This window comes from Phacochoerus africanus, chromosome 1, assembly GCF_016906955.1.
Source record: "Phacochoerus africanus isolate WHEZ1 chromosome 1, ROS_Pafr_v1, whole genome shotgun sequence".
In the NCBI taxonomy this organism is placed as follows: Eukaryota; Metazoa; Chordata; class Mammalia; order Artiodactyla; family Suidae; genus Phacochoerus; species Phacochoerus africanus.
In genome coordinates this window covers 240,689,239-240,715,084 of record NC_062544.1, presented here as the reverse complement: position 1 = coordinate 240,715,084, position 25,846 = coordinate 240,689,239, and the positions used below count along the sequence as shown (strand labels likewise).

The following is a 25,846-nucleotide window of genomic DNA, read 5'->3' as shown; positions in this document are numbered from 1 at the left end:
AAAAAAAAACAAGGTGCAAAATAGTTTGGAGATACATATTTATATATGTATAGAAAACGTTAAAATTGAGAATAAAATGTTTACTTTTACTGTTAGAGAGCAACTACTATGTCTTAGACACCAGGGACTAAAGAAAAAGCAAAATGGAAAAGTAAAAATTTAACCCACAATGGAGTTTTCTCATTTTAATATACTCTGCCTAAAAAAAGGGACCAATCTAGAGAACCAATCTTAATCATTAAATACCCCTTATTGATCAGTGAAATGAGTACCATTAAACTAATTTCACAAAGACTTCTGGACAGTTTAGCAATTTAGAAAGTTGTTACATAAAATCATAATAAACTCCTGTATTTAAACAACATTACACATGATTGCTGTTCTAAGAAAACAGAAAATACTTGCTCAACTGCTTTATCAGTCAAAACACATTCTAATGAACTTATGATTTAGAAAACGATGCCATGAGAAACCATTCTTCATTTTCTTTTCTTGATTAATCCATAATACCATCCCTCAGAAGGGAAAAAAAAATCCCTCAAATTAATACCTTTTAAAAATATATAAGCTTTATATCAAAATAGCAACCATTTCTATAGGAAAATTAAGCTCGTTTGAACCTGCTTTTTTTTCAAAAGAGACACTGAGAAAAGATAAAGGAAAAAAGGGATTCTTTACCATTATCACTGGAATCTTGATGTCATGTATTTGTTTCTATCCTACAATTCTCAGAATATCTATCTTAACCAGAACATGCTATTTTTTAAAAATTTTTTATTAGAGTATAGTTGATTTTCAATGTTGTGCCAATTTTTGCTGTATAGCAAAGTGACCCAGTCATACGTATACACATTCCCTTTTTTATATTATCTTCCATCGTGGTCTATCTCAAGAGACTGGATATAGCTCCCTGTGCTGTACAGCAGGACCTCATTGCTCATCTAACCTAAGTGTAATTAAACAATTTTTTTTTAGGGCCGCACCTGTGGGACAAGGAAGTTCCAAGGGCTAGTGGTCAAATTGGAGCTGCAGCTGCCAGCCTATGCCACAGCCACAGCAATGCCAATCCGAGCTGCATTTGTGACCTATGCTGCAGCTTACGGCAACACCAGATTCTTAACCCACTGAGTGAGGCCAGGGATGCTCATTAGCATCCCCAAGGATACTGGTGGGTTCTTAACCTGCTAAACCACAACAAGAACTCCCCCTTTCCTTTTTCAAAAAATCCCACTTAAATATAGTCCTTACAGCTGATAAAATGTGTTTCTCTAGCTCCTTTATTTCCTGTAAACTGCTAAGGGCTTGTGGTGCACTTTTTTCACTATCATTGACTGCTCAGGTGGTACTGTTTACTCCCTCCTATATCACTGCAGGAGGTATTTAACATCCAGTTGTCTTCTCTTAATGTTATAGTAACAGTGTTTTCTAGATCTTAGTCAATTTGAGTTCCTAAGAGCTTATACAAGATCATATATTCATAGCAATATGCATGTGGTGATTAAGCACCCAGGTTAATCAAGAGCTGACTGGGAGACAACAGAAGCTATCAATCAGCAGCCAGGGAAGCAGACCAGGAATTGTTCCTCTCCTAGATAAGAGGCCAGAAAGTAGAGAAGAGATGAAGGATTTGACTGAAGATGGAGAGGGGGCAGAAGATGAACATGATACTTAAAGAACAAGATACTGGGTTCTAATTATAGTTCTAAAAGATGTTCTACACACTTGCACCAATAAATCTTTCCAAATAAACCCACAGAAAATTTTAGAGTTATTTTATGATGTTAGCTCACCAGGACAGACTAACAAAATGTTTTTACCTTTCCTGCTTAATAGACAAGTTCTGATCTCTAAGCCAAAGGCTCTCAACTTGACCTCAAAGTATAAAATACTGAGGTGTGGATCCTACCCAATCAATTCTGATTTACCTCTCTAGGCTGGGGATCAGATGTAGGTATTTTTTAAGTCTTTCCAGGTGACTCTAATATGCAGCCATAACAGAGAGCCACTGTTCTTAGCTAAGCATAAAGACAACAGCAGCTAATATTTACTAAGCATTTATTATGTGTTAGGTACTGTTCTAAGCACTTTACATGTACTACTTTATTTCCTATTTTACAAGTGAAGAAACAGACAGATCAAGTAACTTGATCAAGGTCACACAGAAAGCTAACAGCAGAGTTAGCATTTAACAACAGGAAGTTTTGAGCCAAAGCCCAGGTTCTTAATCACCATTATACACACACTCCTAAGCATGAATTATACTTGTATGCTTTAACTACAAATAAAATGATCAAAGAAAACAAACAAAAAGGAGATAATTAACTTCCTCTTTCTTAGAAGCAGTAGAGTGGGACTTTGCTGCAAAGGTACCAATAGAGGCTTATTAGAAGAGTAAACAGACAGGAATTTTCCCAAAAGAAGATAAAATTTGATATTAATTTCAATAATTTTCAATAATTTCCCTTACATTCTATACAGCATCGTCACTCAATGTTAAATGGCAAATAATGCTTCAGTTTTAGAACACAGGGCACTGATGTATTACATGTACATATACAAGAAAACTTCCTACCTATTTCAGTTCTGCTAACTCCAATTCCGTTATAAATTCTCACGTAATTAAAGTGACAAGAATGAGAATCTTCAATGTCAAAGTCACCAAATTTGATGCGCACTCTCTCTCCCATCTTTACACGGATCTCCCATTCGCAAACGGTGCTGTTAGGATAGGTGTGTGGGTAGTTTATGGATGTAAGGGTTCCACTTTCAGGGCCTAGTACAGTATGTCCACATCCATCACCTTAAAAAAAAAAATTAAAAAAATGATGAATTGTTCTTTAAATCTTTAATTATAAATAATCAAGATTTTTTTGTAAAGACTGTTTTTTTTGTCTTTTTTTTTTTTTGCCATTTCTTGGGCCGTTCCCGCGGCATATGGAGGTTCCCAGTCTAGGGGTTGAATCGGAGCTGCAGCCGCTGGCCTACACCAGAGCCACAGCAACGCGGGATCCGAGCCGCGTCTGCAACCCACACCACAGCTCATGGCAAGGCCGGATCCCCAACCCACTGAGCAAGGCCAGGGATCAAACCCGCAACCCCATGGTTCCTAGTCAGATTCGTTAACCACTGCGCCACGACGGGAACTCCTGTAAAGACTTTTTTAAAATATGTATGACAGAAGACACTTTGTATCACCAACGCCTTCTTTACACTAGGCAACATAGATGACTCAGTTCCTGGTGTATCTACTCACAAGAGACAGGTTAAGTCAACATAGTCAGTAATCACCTTTATGAGTTCAAGGAACTTTCCAATCTGAACTTGGTAATAAATACATATACATGTCATAATAAATTCAGTCTTAAAGGAGTACACCAACTCATAGTAACTGTTCAAAATAAATGTAAACTATAAAAGTGAAAGTATATGATCAGCTTCATCTATTTCCTTACAAGTAACACACTTTCCCTTCTAAAGTCTCTGTGAGAATTTGAGTGATTTCTAAAAACACTCAACATTAAAGATCATGCAGATTACTGACCAATTGCTAAACACTGCCCACTACTTCTTAAAGGCCCTAAAGTAATATTTAATAAAGTTTAATTTTACATACTACTTAAATTTGACTTTTTAGTAGTCCCTCTCCAAAAGCTTCATTTTTCCCTATATAATAATTGGAAGAAATATTACATTTTAATGGTTATTAAAGATTAGTAAAATGACCTTCCTATCTTAGTGGCAGCATTATTTGCTCCATGAATTTCTTCAGCAACTGAATATGGAAACCCAGAAAACTTAACATACTATTTGTAAAAATCAAATATCTGCCTTTTTCCCTTTATCAACAAATTTGTTATTTTACTGAGCACCTGGAAAGAAGCATGCAACACTAGTTAAGAAGTTTAAACTGATGCTCCAATTGCACTGTTTAGCATTCCTTAATGATGGGATTCAAATGAGTATCTTTCTAATAGGAAAATGAATACATCCTTTCACAATAATAGTATTTCCTCCTTCAAAAGAGCTTTTTATAAACACCTTTTGGAAGAGTTCAGAGATTAAAACAAAAAAAAAATTAAAAGGGACACTTCTGAGTTTTAACTTCAATATGGATACAGATGGATCTAACAGAATTTTCTATTATCTTCATTATTTTTAAGAACAATGTAGTGCTGATATCATTTACTAGGACAGATGAAAGTTTTAAAAGCCTACGAATAAGAACTTAGTTTCTAGAAAGTAGTAAATGCAAAATAAATGTTTATAAATTAAATGAATAAAGATACTGCACATTAACCTGATGTTATCTCAAACTAGTCTCAAAACTAGCTTTAATGAACAAACAAAACTTTGTACTTAAGATTCTGATGACAATACTTCATACCTTTTGCTGAAAAATTTTATTCTCAAATCCCTACTAGTACTGTTACTTACTCTACTTTTAAAAGTTAGTCCCAGCAATCTGGCTTCTTAAACAACTCTCTCTCATATAAAGCTTAGCTTTAAACCAACATTAATATCTATCTTCTAAACTTGCATTCACTCTACACAAAAGAACTAGGAATAGCAGTTCAATACCGTAATACATAAAGGCATCATTAAATAAATCTGTGAGTTTCTGTGTGATACACCCACTGATCTTTTGCAAATATAAAACTTAGAATGTTATACAACTCAGAGGAATAAAAATAACCACAAATTTCCCCTGAAACTACCATGAAAATACCTTGAATATCTCTACTGGATGACATCTAAATTAAAAACACAGGGATATAAAAACCTCCCTTGTGAAAATAAATAGATTGCAATATAAATAACTTTTGAATAATCATTAACATTTTTCCTTAAAGAAAACAACAACTATCCTAAGACAGAGTTTCTAACAATATGAAACCAGTCAGAAATGTTCTCTTACTATTGAAAAGATGGAAATGATTTTTCTGGAAGTGTTTCAATCTTTAAAAAGTAGCCACTGAATAAATGAACTAAAAATATAAATGTATTTTCTTTAGTAAATATAAAACTAACGCACTTTTTAAGTGATTAGAAGTGTTGATGGATTTCAGAAAGCCAAGAATTTGCTATTAACAGCTGAATTCAGGACTTAGTAATGGCAGACTGTTGCATTTAATGTATCCTCCACAGGCTATTATTTAACTTAAGGCTGTCATATTAAAATGAATTTTACAAAAAGAGTACAGGCAGAGTGTTAGAGGAGTAATTTTTAAATATCTTTATGATCATATTTATGTTTGATTCTCAATAAATATAAAAATGTTTCTTGTCCTTTCCTCCATAAAGCATGGTTTCTACAGAAGTTAACAAAATAAATAGTAACTGATGAAAAACAGGGCCTTTGCGTGCATGCTAATGAAGAAAACAATTAAAACGGAGCTCTCTTTTTTTCAGTATCTTCTGTAGGGGGAGGACATGAACAGCCCAGATGTAACGTGCCAAGAATGTTCTAAAATATGTGATGGAGTTCAGAGCTTCCTCCTCTTGCAAACAAGATGATATGCACCAGAAATCCAAGTTAAACGAAAGTCTCAAATCTACTGCAATGAACAAGCTTAAATGTTTCATATTTCCAAGACTTCGGATAAGTTTAACCTGACCAGATAAACAGCTTGGCTGGCCTGGCCAAATATCTACTGCTATGAATGACATGTTTAGAATATTCCCGTTGGAAAGGGAAACTAGGCCCGCAGTTTCCAAGTGTTTTTCTCTGTTATTCCAAAGTAAGAAATACATTTAACACTGCGACTCTATATATCTTAAATATATATACTCCTGACCTGGTGTAGGGTCCCTGCCTGCACAATAAAAAACACGGTTTAGGCAACCAAAGGTTGCAATGTTGAATTAAATCAGAGGAAGACCTTGTCTTCACTTTTACCCAAAGCTTCCAGTTTATTTCTACAGTTCTTAACAGCAAAGCTTATTCTACACCAAAATACTTGAAATAGGATGAAATACTTAAAGTAACACTAAAATCTGGAAAATATTATCAACAAATCGCCTAATACACTGAGAGCAGAGGTTTTCAAATGGAGGTAGAGGGCACTAGAGCAATTCTACCACCCATTTGGCAATGCCCAGAGGCATGTCACTACTGGAGGGGGTGAGGTGCTATGGTAGAGGCCAGGAATGCTACTAAAGTATCTTATACTGCACAAGACTGCTCCCCAGAATAAAGAATAATGGATCCTAAACGTCAGATAGTGTCAAGTTTGAGTCCGGCTGACTTAGAGCAAAGGCTAGGACATCTCTAATAGAAGATTTGGGTTAGTTCTTAGCTGGGTTTCCCCTGACCCAAAGGGTTAATGCCATTCTTTTGCTAAGGGTGCCACCTGGGAGAAAGTTTTCCCCACTAGGTCAGCAGTCATATTAAAGAGTTTTATGTTCCCACTTCACTTGTTTTGTTTTGTTTTGTTTGCTTTTTAGTGCTGCACCCGCCACATATGGAGGTTCCCAGGCCATGGGTTGAATTGGAGCTGCAGCTGCCGGCCTACACCACAGCCACAGCAATGAGGGATGTGAGCCAAGTCTGAGACCTGCACCACAGCTCACAGCAATGCCAGATGCTTAACCCACTGAGCAAGGCCAGGGATTGAACCTCCATCCTCATGGATCCTAGTTGGGTTCGTTAACCCCTGAGCCACAAAGGGAACTCCCCCCACTTCCCAATTTTTAAAAGAAGTAAATATAATGCTCTCTTTTTCTTTAGGTTAAAGTGGGGGAAAAAAATTCTTATTAGTCTACAACCCTTAAATATTTTTCTGGGTCAAGAGCCCTTACAGTTAGCATTAGGGTTTGAAAAGGGATGCTAATAGTGTCAGGAATAAGAGTGTCCAGATTTTCTGCTTAACTTTGTAAATGGAAAGAATAATAATCTGTGACTCGGTTATATCACCTACTATTTATTCATTTTCACAAGGCAGAATTGATAATATAACCACTACTGAATAAATAATTTTCAAACTGGATATCATAGAACCAATCCATACACTCACGCTCACCAACAACCCCACACTTCTCCATCACCACCACTGTCAGCTGCCTCTTCTCCTCCTCCCCTTGTTGGTGTCTACCAACTCAACCCTTAACTGACCATAACGGGTAGAGGCTTGTTAATGTAATTTCTGAATTTTAATTTTATTTTAGTAAAGAAAATTAAAAACACTGGAATTCGATTTCATTGCTCCTTTGTTTGGCTGTAGATTTATCTAGGGGATTACTCATAGAACATGTGTTCACTTCCTCTGAAGACTGCCAGATCAAATGTGTTAGGCCAGATACAAATTTTGATACTGTTCCAGGAAAATGGCTGAATATTTTTTTTTTTTTTTTTACAATTTATCCCTTGAGAAAACAGAAAGAACACTAAACATCTATATAACAATGAATTCATACAAAAAAGAACACAAGCTAATTTTAGGCTGCTTTTTAAACTTCAAATCAAGTTTGTTTTTTTGGAAAAATATGTGCTCGTGATGCTGGTTTTATGTGACCCTCCAACTAATCCTTTATGTTGGTCATATCGCTACTAAAAATAATATAATTTACCTTAATTATTTAATTTTATTAATATGAACATTGCATGATTTCTAAAATTACTTTAACAAGAACACAAATAAATGAAGGAAACTTGCATAAAAATGCCAAAAATATAGAGGAAAGTAACTTTGATTACAAACATTATAAATAGGAAAGGTTTATACTTTTCCAGTAAGCTTTCGAGGATTTGTTTTTTGTCACTGTGAACAAGGGAGTCTGACCATATAATTCCTCCAAATAAGTGTCACTTCTGTCACATCTGTAATACATCTGTGAGGACTTCCCATATGGCTCACAGCATAACTACTTGGGGTTGCAACACATCTGTGAGATCTTACAGCAAACTGAAAAAAAGGCTTTTGGAGAGTAAAAAGTGTTCAAAAGGATAACTTGTGAGTGTTAAGCAGTAAATCCTATTTCATTTAATAACAATGAACATGTTTTAATGTATCATTTAGCATTGTGAATTTTTAGACTAAAAAGTATGATATAAGTCCTGTTAATGTAAGATTTCTAAAGTTGTTTAACTACAATCTCAGTAAGTCAATTCAAAATCGTACTTTAATTTTACTCATTTTTTTTAATACTGCATAAGATGGATATGCACAGAAAGTGTAAAGAGGGTCACTGCAGCAATTTTTTGGAAAAGAGAGAGCTCCCAGCTCAATCTTTATTAAGCCCAAACTCATCTCTGCATGCGTGATAATTTACAAAATTGAATTACATGAAGGAATATGAGCTATACAAATCTTCTTCAATCCCCACCAAGGATATACTCTTCTTAAAACATAATGGTTAAGCAAATGGGCTCTAGAGTCATACAATGAATTTGAATGCCCTATCTACCACCCACTGTGACCTTGAGAAGATTGTGTACTGCTGCCAAAGCTGAGTTTTGTAAAATGGGGATACTTACATATCAAACAATGTAGGGTATGAATCAAATGAGATATTGTATGAAAACACCTACTGATGAGGGCCTAATCCATAATAATGTGCTCAATATATTTGAGAGAATTATTACAGTCATAAAAGACTAGAAAGACTTTTGCTTATCTATGTAGATTCAGAACATCTGGCCACAAAGCAGCTGAAGTATCAGAACAATGGCTCACTACTTTAGAAAATTCACAGCAGGTTTAAAGCTTCAAGTACAGTGTCTTATGAGAAGTATAAACCATGAGAATGTAATACTCACTAATCTTCTCCCCCAAGACTTCTACTTCATTTCAGTAACTCATGAAACCACAACCTACACTTTGTTTTCACCATTACTGGAGATTACTCCCACCTGTGAAATCTCAAAAACTTTAATGTCTCACTCTTTTGGTCAGATTCCTGACCCTTGAGCATTCCCACACCCACTGTACTCTTTCTGTGAACTTCTCTTCTTGCTCCCCATCTATTATCTTGCCCTTGCCTCCTTCCTTTCCCCACCCAGCCTGGACCTTGCGTCCAGTGCATGAACTATACCCTTCCCAGTACCTTCACTTCCTGCACTATGTCCTTCTTGAGGATCTGCCTGGCAAGTCCTCCACCCTGGATCAAATGGTCTCTCTCTGTCCAGGAGCTGAGCACTACTGGGGAAAAAAACACTTTTTTTTTTAAATCACGAAATCCAGGGAAGAGTTGTTAGAGTAATCTCAGGCACTCGAAACCACATCTTATCCTCTTATTCAGTGCTTCTCAAAATTTAGTCAACGTTAGAATCACGTAAGGGCTAATAAAGGTTCTCAAGCCTCCATCTCTAGCTCCATAGATTCTAATAAACATGTCAGAAAAATTATCTGAAACTTGGAAATAGGTTTTTTAAAAAAAGTAGGCAACGGATCCTTTAAACGTCATAGAGGCAAAAAGCTTATAAGCAAAATAATGGATTTTTATCATCCATTAAAAGTTCCAGTCTTGGTTACACGTAAATCTACAGATTGTTGTCTGGTAGAGACGCAAATAATTTCCGTGCAGTTGAAAAAATAATCCTAAGTATTATAGTTTATTGTGCTATTGGTCTTTAGCCAGTTTTAGCAGCAACCATAGCCTAAGATTGCCTATAAACTCCTAGTTTCTCAAATATTCTTTGGACACATTTTAATATCTTACTGGTTCCTTCATTAATTGATGAGCTGAAGAAAATCTCTGACATGTGTTCACTTTATATCTGCATGACAGGCATGATTTTGCTTCTTTTTTTTTTGCCAATTTTATCCTGTAAGGTAGCTCTTCAATAGCGCCTAGGAAGGATCTTCACTTTAACAAATTTTAAAACCCTAATGGTTAAGATAACAACAAAAACAACAAATTCTTTCTCCACCCAGTGTTCCCCATTATCTACCATCTTCTTTCTCACTTTTCCTCCCCTCCCCTTTTTCCTTTTTCAGATTATTTTCCCCATAGATTATCACAGAATACTGAGTAGAGTTCGCTGTGCTATAGAGCAGGTCCCCAATGACCAGTCCTTCCATATACCACAGCATGCATATGCCATTTTTTCAGTTCTATACACTTAATGCCTTACTTCTTTGCCTGTTTTAGGTTTAAAATACTGCTTTCAGCTTCCAGGAGGTTGTGGGTTGGACTGTGTCCCTCCTACCCCAACCAAATTATATGTTCCTAATTTCTGATACCTATGAATGTAGCCACATTTGGAAACAGGCTCTTAGCAGATACAATCAAGTTAAAATAAGGTCACACTGGATTTTGGTAGACCCTAATGCAATGATTGGTATCCTTATAAAAAGAGGAAAATCTGGACAGATACAGACACAGGGAAAATACCACATAACTAGAGCCAGAGACTGGCATGATGCAAATTCCAAAGATTGCTACTACCAGAAGGCAGGAAGAGGCAAGGAAGGACCCTCGCCTAAAACCTTTTGAGAGTGCATGGCCCTGTCAATACCCTAATTTCAGAATTTTAGCCTCTAGAACTTTAAGACAATACATTTCTGTTGTTTTAAGCCATCTAAATGTGTGGTAATCTGTCATGGCAGCTCTAGAATATGCAGACCTACCTCTCCAATGAAACTATTCACTAAGTCAGCTTCTGAGCTGCCAAAAGTCAATGGATACTTTTCCATCCTTATCACTTGTGACTTTTCCACAGCATCTGACATTGCTGGCCCCTCTTTCCTTCTTATCTTCCCTCCCTCCTTTTTAAAAGTCTCCTTCCCCATCTTGATTCTTCTTTAACTCTCTAACTGCAACTTCTCCAGAATCTCAGTTGACTCATCTTCTCACTACTGACTGCTGATGCTGCTGGTCTCCAGAGCTTTCTCCACTCTCTGCATGGGGCCTCCCTACCCAGAGACTTCAGTTACCACCACAGAGGAGAGCCCTCCAGTCTCCAGCTTTTCTCCAAATCCTCAAACCTGTCATCTGCTTCTACACTAAGCACTTCCACTCAGAAATTCCACAGCATTTCAAGTTCAAGGTGTCCCAAGCATTCGACAAACATCTTCCACGTACCAAGCACTGAACCAGGTACGAGGAACAAGAACAGACATGACAGAGAGAATTTACAATATAGTAAGATCGATTTAGTAAATAATTTTAGGGACAATGAATACAGGGAAATAATGGGTGTTTTATGGTGTGTGTGCAGGGTATACAGCAATTAATCAGGCAGAAATATTGGTGGGAGAGAGGGAGGTGGAGAGTAAGGAGAATTGCATAAAGAAAAAAAAAACAGCATTTTTAACTGATCTTTGTTCTCTCGAATTTAACTGGTCATTAAGTTCTACACTGTTTCCTTAATATCTCTAAATTTAGTCCCCCTGAACTAGTGCAGGTCCTTGCCCTACTTCTCCAACAGGCTTCCCCACTTTCTATCTTACCTCCCTCTGATTCACTGCCCACACTCCTGTCAGGATTTTTTAGACACCAATTGCATTACAAAGGTCCAGCATTTAAAAATCCTTCAACTGTTCTCCACCCCATGATACAATAAAACTCAAACACTTCAGCAAGGATACAAAGTCCATTATAATCTATCCCCTGACTTCCTTTCCCATCTCATTTCTTGACTTTTCCCACAACCTCTTTGCTCCAGCTCTGGAACTACGGCGACTCCTGCCATGTTCCAACACTCTCTCTCCTCTGCCACTGAACGTGCTACTCTGTTCTGCCAAGAATAACATCCATCCTCCTCATAGCCACCTGGCAAATACCCACTCAATGTGAAACCTTTCTGAAAGCCCTGGTTTTTCTATTTCCATTATCAAAATCTCTACTGTACTTAACATGCTTAATTATGGATATTTATGTCAGTTTCCCATACTAAGCTGTAACACCTTTTGGCAGGCAATGCGTTCTGTTCACCTCAGTAGCCAGAGACGTAGAAATAGGGCATACTAGGCTCTTAACACGTGCTGTTGAATTTAGAAAATAATAAACCCAAACCAAGCCAGTGGTAGATACCTGGTAGGCAAGTGATACAGTATAAAGTACATAGGCTTAGGAATCGGACTTTCCAATTTAAATTCTAGCAGTGCCAACTTTTGATATGATCCTGGCCCTTAACCTCTCTATCCTCAATTGTACATGAGAATAATACCATATACCTCCCAAGGTAATTTTGAGGGTTTAGTAAGAAGGTATGTAAAATGTAGTGGACTCTACAAATGGGAACACTCTCTTTGAAGATGATGCCTGTGTGTGCCATTCTTTCCCTTTGGCACCTACTCTGCAGTTTGTAACACTTTTTATATGACCTCATGCCCCCGGTTAGATCTGATTGGTCATGTGAGGTTGGATTGGTCATCCTTGTCTGAAGCAGATCTAGTCCAGTGGCCACATGACTTTCTCCAGCAACCTTGAGCTATCCAGAACCAGAGAAAGCACAGATGGTGGGGACTGGCATGTGGGCCAGGTTTGGGATCTGTTAAAGACATGGGAAAAAGCATCAGTGGGACGATGGACCTGGGCTGAGACGATCGAACCCAGAGATGGACAAACAGACTGGGTAGAAGCAAACATACCTAAGGATGATGCCACTGCTGATATCTCAGGTACAAACTATTCAGTCTGCCCCTCAATCAAAATCCTCTACAATCTTGTCCCCACTGATCTTCCCAGCCTGTTTCTCATTACTCTTTGACACCAGATTACTGAAGCCATGGGAATGTTCTCCTCTAAGCTAATATTTTGAACTAACATACTTTCTCAAAGATCCTATCCTGATTGAAGAATTTACTCAAATGGAATAAAGAAAATAATGTAATAGCAATTCTGAACAATACAGTAATTACTTCATAAAAAATAAATGTGAAAATTTTTTACATTTTGAAATTTTTGTCTTGTATTTTTTTTTTTTTTCCTCTTTAGGGCTACACCCATGGCATAATGGAGGTTCCCAGGGTAGGAGTTAAATCAGAGCTACAGCTGCCGGCTTACACCACAGGCACAGTAACATTAGATACAAGTGGTGTCTGAGACCTACACCACAGTTCACAGCAACAGTGGATCCTTAACACTGGTTGCCAGGGACCGAACCCGTAACCTGATGGTTCCTAGTCATATTCGTTTCCACTGCACCACAACAGGAACTCCTGTCTTGTGTATTCTAAAAGCATGTTTATGTGTGCTACAATATACTACACTATTAAAATTACAACAAAAATTATGCAGGTGCGTGAATATGGAATTGAAAGGGAGATAAAAATTACAGACTGATAAAGTAGGGGTAATACTATAGATAATAAGTTTTTAGTTTTGAGTAATTGTTATCTTTTTTTTTTTTTTTTGGTCTTGCGCTTTTAGGGCCGCACCTGCAGCATATGGAAGTTCTCCATCTAGGGGTCTAATCAGAGCTGTTGCTACCGGCCTATGCCAGAGCCACAGCAATGTCAGATCCAAGCCGAGTCTGTGACCTACACCACAGCTCACAGTGACACCGGATCCTTAACCCACTGAGCCAGGCCAGGGATGGAACCCGCAACCTCATCGTTTCTAGTCAGATTCATTTCTGATGTGCCAAGATGGGAACCCCATATTTTTAAAATAAATAAAGTGCTAAGGCCATGAGGTTGTTCTGGAGTAAACTGAATTCATGACCCACACAAGAAAAACTGCCAAGTTATCTCACTTCATATTTCATTTAGCAAATATCGCTGGCTCTATAAAGCTTTTCCTGATCCTTATAATTTTATATCATCATTCCACATCCTTCCAGCTAATCAAGATGTGGAAGTAGAAACTATCTATTTGCTTGAAATCAGTTACTATCCAGTGTCACCACCTGAGCTTTCACATTCTAGGTTCATTTTGCGAAGTATAGTCCTAAATTTAAAACCTAACTCTGTAAATTTAGCCTTTCCTCATCATACTATAATCTAATTATTTCCTTCTGGAAATTAATTCATTTGTCTTTTAATTCTAGTACTGGCACTTTCACTGAAAACAATTTCACTATTTTTTTTTTAATGTTGGTCTTCTAGAACAAACTTCTGATGTTCAAACAGTACTATTAACGATCTCCAGAGGGAAATACTGTTTCCTCTTTGCTTATAGCACTGCGAATTTACCTAAAAATCACTAACTTGTAATTTTACAAGTTTTTATAATGTGGATTTTAAATCTGATCATTAACACATATGGAATGTGTACTAAATTTCTAACACCAACCATGCAAAATTAATCAGAAATCAGAGAAAGTATGCTCTGATTTTTGCCTCTGAACAAAAACTACATATAAGAACCCTAATGTTTTATCCCACCAAAAAAAACCAAAAAAAACCCAAAAAACAAAATTCTAAACTAACCTAATATCAATATTGGGTATTACAAATGTTCTTAGCAGAGGGAGATGTGTTCTACATTTCAGACAATTCACAAATATAGTTCAAAAACTATTCCCCTGAATCACAAGCAAATAAAGGCATTATTTAACAGGATGTAAATTTTTTTCACACATTAATTCAAATATCATTGTGAAATTGATGATTAATGATTCTTTTTAAGAATTACTCTTTTTAAGAACCTGATTTGTTATACAGATTTATTAGTCAAGAAAAATCACTACTTTCACAAACATTTCATATTAAGAGGCAGGAACAAGTTAGCCTTAACGGGTTTTTAAAATTAATTACCTGATATTTTACAGCATTCAAATAATATTATAACTTAGAAGGTAGGCAAGCCCTCTGACACAAATAAGGAAGCTGAGGTGAGATGAGGTGACACAAATTACTACAGTCATAAGGTAAACCAGAGACATAAATTCATTCACTGTAGACCCTCAACTTCCTATTAAGTAAATTTATTATAGCAACAAATATGCAATTGGTATAATAAATTTCACCAATTTAAGTTTTCTGGAAAGACATACGTTTTACAGGGGAAAATGCTTTCAATAAAGAAAAGACTGACGGTGAACTTACATCAAACTCAGAACTCAAAATACACAAATATAAGCCATACCTAAAACACCACCATAGTTAAAGAGATGTGAATAAACAGAATTTATAAATTTATTAATGAAATAAGATTGCTTAAAATACATCTGTGCTGTGAAAGGCTGACAAATTTTCAGACTAATGATAACTTTTATTCTGAGCCAAATAAAAAGAAAAATCACTCAGTCAGCAGAAAATCTGCTGAGGAATAGCTACGTATGGCATTAACTGGAATGAGAGGATTATCTTCTGCTACTTCAAAATATCTGAAGGAGTAAAAAAAGTCCTGAAGCACAGTTCTACCTTAACATGCACATTAAATGCATTTCTACCTAGGCTGGCTAAGAAAAAAAAAATCTATGTATCACAAAACATTTTTTCACAGCTTATTTTTTATTCTGACTATATATAAATTGCAGAACATTTGGAAAAGCATAAAGAAATTACCTACAACTCTACCATCAAAAGATAACTGTTATCATTTTGTTATTTTCTTCCAGCCTCCTCACACAGTCTTTTCACAGAGTAAAAACTCCAGATTGTAACTTACAACACGATAGACATTCCCACTACGGAAAATTCTATAGGCATGTTTTAAAGTACTGCTTCTCATTTTGAAATCAGACTTCTTTTTAGGTTATGTGAGGAATCCCAGTGGATACTAAAGCACATCTGTTAGACTAGCAAGACTAAAAACAATTCCACTGCAGACTGCATCAGGGTCTTTGGGTAAGAAATACAATTTTTAAAAATTAGGGAATTCAAATTCCATACAATTCCTGAGTTCAGGTGATATATACCTAACTGGCTCTTACTTTATCAATTTAGTAAGCTCAAGATTAACAATGATAATCAGTTACAGCTATATTATGCATTTCCCTTTGCAAAACTCCAGTGTTTCAACATTTCACTTTCATTAAACTAGGAAATAAATAGATATTCTTTTATCACTGATGTAGAAAACTGAGGTAAAATGAAATGATTTAACAAAATTTACCCAATCAATTTAGGAGAATTAGAAATCAGGTCTTTTTAATTACCAGCATCATTTCTATTTGTGTTAATCTACATTGATTTTTATACAACATGACACTATGAAAGAGAACCAGGTACTCTATTTGCTAAAATGCTTTGGTAAAAACTGAAATTACACTTAAGAAAATATGGTAATGTTGCATGTTTAATTACATCAGGCTGAAGAAATTCTAAAAAACAGTGTCTCATTTCAGGGGTTAGGGTTGGGAGAGACATAGAACTGTTTCTGTACTGTTAAAAGATTTATTTAAACATGATAGAAACATTTTCAGATCTAGAAATACTCTATACAGAGTAACGTTTATATCATTATATTTCTATTTCCAGGTACCTTAATTTCTACGTGTCTGAGTTTCCTTAAGTTTGAAATGGGATAACAATACTTAACTCAGAGGGCTGTGGTAAGGATTAAGTTAACAGACATAACTCACTTAAAACTGTGCCTGTCACAAAAGTAAGACCCAATCAATCAGCGTTAGTCATATAGAAGCCTGTTTTGTTTTTTCTTTTTACCGGGAGGAAAATACATTCACAGGCTCTAAAACTTCAATGGAAGAAAAGATTTCACATTCTGATTTATTAAGTGTTGATGGCCAAGAATTCATTGAAGATGCTCTAACTAAAACCTGAATGCTGAAGCATCTAAATTTTAAGTTACACTGCAGAAATGTGCCTAAATCTGAAAGAGGTCAGTATATCAAATTCATTTTTATCCTTATAGTTAGATTATATTTCCACATTCCTGTCAAAGTTTCAGCATCTTCACGATGACAGGCTTTTATGGCCATGATTCCATACTTCACTGAAAACCATATAAAAGCAACATTAAACTGAACTTAAACATGGAGATCAATCTAAAAACAAATACAAAAAAAAAAAAAAGCCTTCCCAGCAATAAGTAACAATCCAATCCTTATCTTTCCCACTGCAACAAAATGGAAAAATGTGTTCAATAACTGATGCCAAAATGTTTCAAAACTGCTGTTTGCTGCCTGAAAAAGGTACTAAAAAGGGGAGGAAATCAGCCCTGCGTTCTCTTTTCATTATGATGACATTCAGTAAATCATGCACGCTTCTGGAACAGGTTTTTCAAGGATTGTTGCTGGAAAAAAAAGTTTTGTCACTTTCTGTAAGGGCTTGCTTGCACTTTTTAACATGGAACGCTCCATTTGGGCAACACAGCATGCTGCCTTGGGTCTAAGACCCAGTGTCTGACCCAGGCAATCAAGACCACCACCCTGAATATGTAGGGACTGCAAAGGTCATGTTCTAAAGCCAAGACTCCAAGACACCAGAATCAACTTCAGTCACTTTTGAACCTAAGCACTTTCACAAAAGATAATTATCACCACCTGCCCTTCCTGGGTTTAAGATGCTATTTAAGTACCTTCCCTTTCTACTCTGCCCATCTATCCATTTAGCTTAACTTGGGAGGTGCTACATCTCCAAAACTTCTCCTTTTCCTCCCAAAGATGTTCCTCAGAAGAACCCAAACCCAAAAGCAGGACTTCACAGCGGACAGAGTTTCACCTCCTTTTCAGAAAAATGAATGGGCTTCCCAAAAAGTAAAGCCACGCCAACTTGGGGGACACAGACAGCCCACCTTTGCAACTCAGTTAAGCGGGTGCCAAACCAGGTCTGGCCACTCACCGAAGCGCACCGCACCTCCCCAGCGCGCCTGCATATTCTGCTAAAGGCCGGACACATAGCGCCCCGAGGCTCCCCCCGAGTGCCCCCCACCCCCCGCCCCTGTTGCTCCGCGCAATAGTCGGGAACCGCTCACCTTGCTGGGCTCCGGCGTCCTCGAGGAGCAGGAGCAGGATAAGTAAGAGGAGGAGGAAAAGAGGCATGGGGAAGGAGGAGGAGTTGGACCGGGGAGGGAGGGGGTAGGAGCGGGAGAGGGGGAGCGCGGCCCGGGCGGGGGCGGCGGCCGCGGCCCGGACTAGGAAAAGAAGAGGGCTATGCCCGGCTCTCACCATCGCCCGGCTCGCCATCCGCCTGCATAGTGCGGGCGCCCCGGAGCCGCGGCACCGGGAGAAGAGTCAAAAGCAGCAGCGGGAGAGCAAGAGGCTGCGCGCGCTTCGCCCCGCGCCGGGAACCCCCTCCGCCCCTCACTCTCCGAAACCTCCTCCTCCTTCGTCCCTTCCCTCCACTCCCCGCCCCAAGACCCCAGGCCGGAGCGCGAGGGAGGGGAGGGAAGGAAGCGGAGTGCTCGAGTCGCAGAAGGCGGCGGCGGCTGCGGCAGCTGAGCTGGGGTACGCGCCTCCCGCGCAGCTTTCCTCAACCCGACTCCTGCCCGCCGCACTAGCCCGGGGCTCCGGCTAGCTGGCTGGCAGACAAGCCGCCAGCTCCCTCGCGCTCCCTCTCGCGCTCGCTGGCCACGCCTGCACAGCCCGCCACGGCCAATCCGCAGTCGGCTCTGGTCCGTCTCCCTCTGCGTTACCCAATCAACGCGCTCTCTCCTTGGTCGACCCGTTAGCTCCCCAGCCCACTCCTAGAGCTCCACCGCCCCTCATCTCTCTCCTCCAATCCCTTGCGGCCTTGGGAAGCGTCCCAACCGCCTCCCCCAATCCGGGTTCCGCCCCCAAGTTTGGGCCCCCGGCGGCCCCCACCCGGCCCGCGCGCCTGTTATTGTTGGGACTGCAGCCCGAGCTGATCCCGCTGAGGCTGCCGCTTGCTCTGGTCAATGACTTCCGGGACGTCCCCCATCCCGCTCCCCCTGCTCCTCCACCCTAGCTTGCTCTTTGCTCCTCCCCCGCCGCACATCAGGCCACTGGAAGGGGTGGGAAACCTGAATCCTGGCTGGTTTTTGCTGGGAGCTGAGTCTAAGGGACTTATTTATTTATTTATTTATTTATTTATTTATTTATGTAAATAGCAGAATATGTTATTAAAGCTGTAGCTAATTGTTACATCAACTCCGAGTTAGAACAGATAACGTGTTCGATTTTTAAAATATATGTATTTTCTGTTTCTTGTGCATTTTACTGTATTTACTATATGAGAGGGGCAAAAAGTACATTAACAAGAACCAAACCCCTAAAGCAATTTAAACCTAACATCCTAACATCCACTGAGCCATTCTACCAAGATTGAACACCTGCTGTCTACCTACAAACCCTGTGTAGCCCTAATGAGGAAATCTTCCAGGATCTTGTATTGGGACAGAGATGGAAAAGATCATGAAAGTCAGAATAAAATAAATACTAGTTAGAGTCACAAGTAATTTGATGGAAACTGTAAAGACATGCAGTGACAAAAAGAACTGGTCTTGGCAAAGGGGAATCCACAGGATTTGTTTGTTTTAAGAGAAATGTGCCATCCTGGATATTCTTAGCATGGCCCTCTGAGAGGAGGTTAGTGTTATTAACAAATAAAAACTGGAATGGTGGGTCAAGTTGTGTGAGCAACTGAGTTATTTTGGACATCCTGAGTTTGGAATGTCCTTCACAGCTATAGCTATGTGAAGTTATATAATAGGCAGGTGGACATTTTAGTCTAAAGCTCAGGCTGAAGAGTACCTTGAAGTTATGGGTAAGGCTCATAAGCAGATGTCATTTCAAGACTATGGAAGAGGCTGATATCCTCAAATGAAAATCTCAGCATTCAAAAGGACTTTGGAGGTCATCACTTTCAACTCCCCTGCTGACTCCTTATGCATTAAACACTTCTACCAGATTTATTCAAAAAGCATTTATTGGATGCTTATTTAACCTACTATGCTTTAGGCCTAAAGGAGACAGTAGGTACATGCAGTTCAATCAGAGGAGCCTACATTTTGCAGGAGGGGCAAACATGTAAACATCCATTGTTGTCAGTGCCGTGTTGGAGGTATGGGCTGATGTCAAATACCAGAGTGGAAGGAGTTCAAGGAACGGGTCATGGACAGGATGAAACTCCAGCTGAGTCCTGAGCGAGGGCACAAAGTGAGGAAGGTGATCTCAGACCCGAGGCAAAGTAGGCTGCCTCACCAGCACCACGGTGAATGATGTACATGTAGCTGATGGGGTTAACTATTGCTGACTGTAACAGGAGTAACTGAAGACTAGAGTGAAAAAAATGAGTAGGCACAAGATCTAAGACAAGTTAAGAGGTCAGGATTTTATTTTGTAACATTGAGAAACAACCAGAAGGCTCATTATCAAAGAAAGAGTGACATTATCAAAGTTTTATTTTAGAAAACTCAACCAGTCAGATAGGTGAGGAATGAATTGGAATAAGAGCAATCCTGGAGGCTAAGAAGAGCTGGTCTGGAATCTGATCCAGGGCTTTGTATAGTTAAAGGGATGATGGTGAGTCTGAAATGGACTAGCAATGGGCTGGGAAAGGGGAGACTTTCCAAGGAATTTTTTTTTTCTTTTTTTGCTTTTTTTAGGGCTGCACCCATAGCGTATGTAAGTTCCCAGACTAGGGGTCGAATTGGAGCTACAGCTGCCAGCCTACACCACAACCACAGCAACACCAGATCCAAGTCAAGTCTGCATCCTACACCACAGTTCACAGCCATGCTGGATCCTTAACCCACTGAGAGAGGCCAAGGATCAAACCTGAATCCTCATGGATCCTAATCAGGTTCGTTAATGGCTGAGCCACAAAGGGAATTCCCCAAAGAATATTTATGAATGCAGTACTGGTTAAATGTGGGAAGTAAGGAAGAGTCAGGGAAAATACTCAGGTTTCTTGGCAAAAGCAGAGCCTATCACATAGCAAGGGGATATGAGAAAGGAAGCTCTTTGGATGAGTAGGAGTGAAAGACAAGACCATGAGTCCAGTACTGGGCCCACTGACGTGATGTCCAGATGTGGCAGGCAGGCAGTCATGCACTAAGACATCTGGGGACAAGTAGTCTTTCTGAGACAACTCATCTTGTTTGTTGGACAACTCCTTTCTTCCAGGACTGAGGGATAACCTTGAAGTCACAGAGTTGCTGGACAGAGCAAGGTATTATAGATCTCAGGATGACATTCTACTGACCATACAGAACTGCTCCAGGGGAAGAGGAGTCATCTCTGGATTATGGAAGCCTTCCAGGAACAGGCAAAACTGGGCTGTAGGCACCTCTACTCCTTGTTAACCCAGGATGAAAAGATCAGACTGCATATATCTAAAAGAAGAGGTAGGAACACATACCTTTTCATCCCTGTTTTCATCCTTTTTTTTGCTGACTGTCTGGTCTTTTAAAGGCTTATTAAAGAGGAGAATAGAGAGGTGAAAAGGTTCTAAATGAAGTCAGCAGCAGGAAGGGGATGAGGAAGGGGCTAATTAGGGTTGTGGAGGTAAAATCAAAAGTTCTTGGTGACTGATACCATTTGACAATTTCTATTTGTATTCTTATGTTTCAGTTTCCTAGGTTTTACTGGAAAAGATGGAGTATGAATCTCTGGCTAGAGAACACCTGTGGAGGCCCTATTTCTGTCTGTGTGCTACAGCCAGAATGTAGGAGAGTATTAAAGGTCTTTCTGCCTCTATTCTGTCCCTACTTCTGATCATTGTCACTCTGAGTTGCAAAAACTATGACAGAAGACTGCTCTGAGATGACCAAAATCCTGTAAGACTTCACACCAGTAGAATATAACAGTCCCTCATTTCTAGGACCGTGCCTGGGTAGAGTGGAATTCAAGTTTATGTGATCTTTCTCACTGGCTGCATGCTGCCAACTTTGTCATCTCCTGTGTTTCTGGGACTTGGTGTGGTTGGGGGTTGAAATCTGCTGAGGCAGTGGGAGAAGTACTTGTCCAGGACTTTTAACCCATATGACTCACATGACTGGGCCAGCTCAGGACTAAGGATTCTAATCAGGACCAAAGTGGTTAAGTCTGGAGGAGGCCATCACCATAGCAGCCAGAGACACTCAGAGGCTAAAGTGCTTCCACAGGGAAAGCCTGGGTCCCAGCTCCTTCCTACAGAGTCAGAAAGATAGGTGCTTTAGAGATTCCCTTGGGGATAATACCAACAAAGAAAACCAAACTGAGCAGTGTCTTCACTGCCCAGGAGTTCACTGACATGCACTAGAACTTGTAGCAATCACGGTGGACTCTGTTCATTGACTGGTAAATGAATTAGTGCTTTGGATGAAGTCTCTGGGGAAGATAAGCTTAGGAAAGTAATATGTGGGTAGTTATATACAAAATACAATAAAATTAAGATGTGTATCATTTTAATGTGTTTGTCTGTTTACTCCTATTAAGGAATTTAGAAATAGATTCTCAACTTACATATTAATTCTCAGACCTTCCTCCTCCTTTTATCCTCTCTTCCTCTTTTTCTCATTCTTTCTTCTCTTAATCGAGTGGAGGAATAGAGAAAATGGAATTGATCTGTAGAGAAAAGGAGAACTATGAAAAGAATGGTTATATCCCACTCTTTCTGTTTCCAAATGAATCCCAGCTCAGCCACTCTAAGGAAATAAGATGCAGGAAAAGAACCTGGGGGCTGGTGCCCTTGCTTCTGTCGGTACAGAAACATCTGGGTTTTAATGGACTGATACAGAAAGCATCATTGGCACCATCATTGCTATTAAATGTCTGTTAAGCATTAATAAAGCAGAAGAGGCTCATTTAATATGGCACTTATACTGGAAACCTTGGGATGATGTTATGGAATGAATCACTGGTGGGTTTTATCAGTGAGTGTATGTCTTTGGCAGGATAACAGAAAGAGGGAACAAACGAGAATTTACTTTTGTGATGGTCCAGTGGAATGGGAGAAAGAAGAATGTGGCAATTCTGGGGAAATATTTCAAACTTCAAAGACCAGAGCCCTAAGATCTGGTTACTGTTCTTACAGAAGCATTTTCTTTGTCCTGTTGACTGTTTGGACAAATGTTTACAAGCAAGATTGTTGCTAAATGTCTGAATTCTGCTGAGGAGACTTTCTTCTTTTCCATTAATAGAAGTGTTTTGGGTATATTTTTCTCTTTATCTAGTAAGCTTCTTTTAGTGAGTCATATTGGTCAAATCTAGCCCTCAGGTTTATTACTCATATTTCCTATGAATTTTCTTTTCAGGTATTTGTTATAACAAATTTAAGACAGATGTGTTAGGAACCTAATTTATTATGAAAGCTATTGTATTTCTACTAATGGATAATGATGTTAAATATTTTTCTTGGTATATTTCAGCAACATGGCTGACTGATCACTTTTTATTTGACTTTTCCTCCATTACAACCATCTCTCTGTCATTCTCTTTCTACCTCTCTTTCCCACCTCACCGCCTTGATTTTTCTAGGAATGTAAGAAATTTGACCAATTCACTTTCTTGGGGGTCAGAACCAGAAGGCTTCAGCTTGGTATTTTATCTCTGATGGAGGCTGAAAATGATTTAGTAAAAATGTGAAAACTGCTCTCCATAACATCCACATCATGCCTAGAAATTAGAGGATTAATTACACATGAGTGGCTAACATGAGTGACTAGAGTGAACACACCAGAGTCTTGCAGTGATGTGATTTAGATGTGCAGTAGCTACACGCCTCCCGTGCTCTACATGCCTGTATTCTTTCTTCTGGGACATTTGCTGGCAACACAGTCCAGTATTAAATATTCAGAGATGAAATGCAGTTTGGCTTCTGAGAAATTGAGTTGTTTCATGAGCTCATGGAAACAGCCCTGGACTAAATAGTTATCTCCAGCTTGCACTTCAAAGGGCCGTATAACCTCCAGCAAAGCTCCTCACCTCTTTTGGCCTCAGCTGCCTTGTCTGGAACAGAGGGTAGTTAGATTGCATTATATGCTTAAAGTTTGACAGTTCTTCCAAATTCTCATTGTTTGCTGCTCCCTTTTATTTTACAGCCAAATTCTAAGTCCTTAATCCCTAAATCACTTCCTAATAGAGGAGGGAGAGGAAGCTAAAGCTGATGACTCCAGAAATCCTCTCTGGGAAAGCAGTGTCTGTGCTGAGCAGTAGTTGCTTCACACACAACCCCCTCCCTGGTCCAGCCCAGCAATGCCTTTATGTATTGGGGCTGGATAAAGAGCCCCAGTTCTGTTCAGTGAAAGAAGCAAATGGGATCTTGGAGGGGGAGGGGACCTTATCATGAAGGAAGTGGGGGAGGTCAGAGGAGATAAAGCTGGTCAGTGAGGTGAACCAAAGTGAATGGAAGCTGGAGATGAGGAGATGTGAGAAATGGTGAAACTTCGTCAGTGGTTGGAATGCAAAGATGATTTGAAAGATAGAGATAGTCTGATAAAGAATTCTAGTCCCTTGCAACATATGCCACCTCGCCCCACCCCCTTTCTCCCAAATTCTTCATTAAGTTTCTTATAGTCACAGCCTAGATTGGGAGAAACTGTGGGGAAAGGGGGATTGCACACAAGTTGGGCAGAAGACAGATTGTACAGCTTATTGATTCTACATAGAAAAGGGAGGCGAAATGACAGCAGAGATAAAAAATTCAGAGAAAGCTGGAGACTCCTAAAACCAGAGGTCTGGAGAAAACTAAACCTCCATGCCATTCCCCACTTCCTGACAAGAAGCTAGTCTTCCATCCCTACACAAGTCAGGATATTTGAACAATTTTATTTAAGTATTAAAGGTGGTTGCAGCATGCTAGAAGATTTGGAATCATCCTGGCAGCTGAATCTATTACACTAGAACAAGATAATGATAATGTCATAATTCTACTATTATTTTCTAAGAACGAAGAGAATAGAAATAGGAATTTTTTAATGTGCAGATTACTTCTTTCAACGATTCCTTTTGGATACTTTAAATTTTAATTTAGGTCCTTTAATATGTCAATAAAATAGGAATTAATATTTTAAATAAAAGCAAGCTTTAGGAAATTCAGTATTTTAAAGAAATGTCTAAGGTTTTTAAAACAAAGTATATCATCTCCTTAATATTGCATTCACAAACTAGCTAATATTAGCCTGTCTTTCAACACAATAAGATATAAATGAGATGCAGAATATATTATACATTTTCATTTAAACAGATCTTTTTATTTGGGGCATTCTATTAACCATGGTCTGTGAAATAACAGATTGTGGACTGAAAGGAAATGATATATTGTTCAGATTAACCTGATACTTTCCATGAGCTTCTGCATTAATCGCCAGGTTTTAATACTAATAGAAGAGAAGCTTTACATTTGACTGACATACACTATCATTTTGCTCATAGTTAACATACTGCACAAAAATAAAATATGAGGGATTTTTCTGAAGGATTGATTGCAGACCAAGATAACTCCTAGGAGAGAAACAAAGGAGAATATAATTTCCCTGACCTAGCTAATTCTTTTTTTTTTTTTTTAAATCTTAAAGAACAGAACATGCCTAGTGCCCATAGAATTTTAAATAAATAGGACTATTTTCTAACCATGCACCTGGCATTATTTACTGGTGGTCCCTTAAATCTAAACTTAGTTCCCATTTGTAGATCTGAGACTATGCAGATTGATTTTTGATAAATATAATTAGTATATTTGATACTACTGATTTTATTAAAATGGAGAGTGAGAGAAGGCCTTGGTAAAAGATATAAATTAAGCCATAAAAGTGATATAGTAAGAAAAAAATATGGTTTCCTGTTTACCTGGGTCTCATTTGGAAGATGGTCAGATATTAACATCCTCATCTCATGGTGAAATTTAACCATTTGTTTGATTTGAAACAGTGAAAGTGTTTTTATTTCCCCCAAATCTATTACTAAACATAAGATAATTCAGGATTCAATTTAGGTTTTTTGTCATTTGCTATTATTAACATATATAACCTTAAAAAATCTATTACTAAACATAAGATAATTCAGGATTCAATTTAGGTTTTTTTGTCATTTGCTATTATTAACATATATAACCTTAAAAAATCTATTACTAAACATAAGATAATTCAGGATTCAATTTAGGTTTTTTGTCAT

General features: G+C 38.6%; 1 protein-coding gene across 3 annotated transcripts in view; it reads right to left on the bottom strand.

Moving 5' to 3' along the window:
* Positions 1-18,310, bottom strand: part of DCBLD2 (discoidin, CUB and LCCL domain containing 2) — an 87,814-nt gene extending 69,504 nt beyond the window's left edge. The window contains exons 1-3 of one of the 3 annotated variants that reach the window (XM_047793910.1): positions 17,960-18,110; positions 17,767-17,785; positions 2,573-2,800 (exon numbers count right to left, since the gene is read on the bottom strand). In XM_047793910.1, coding sequence (XP_047649866.1) covers positions 2,573-2,800; positions 17,767-17,785; positions 17,960-17,977 — 265 coding nt within the window. In that variant the 5' untranslated portion in view covers positions 17,978-18,110. Of the gene's footprint in view, positions 1-2,572; positions 2,801-17,766 lie in introns of all 3 variants that reach the window. The other 2 variants (XM_047793905.1, XM_047793919.1) reach the window with 2 other exon arrangements.
* Between the last annotated feature and the right edge of the window lie 7,536 nt (positions 18,311-25,846).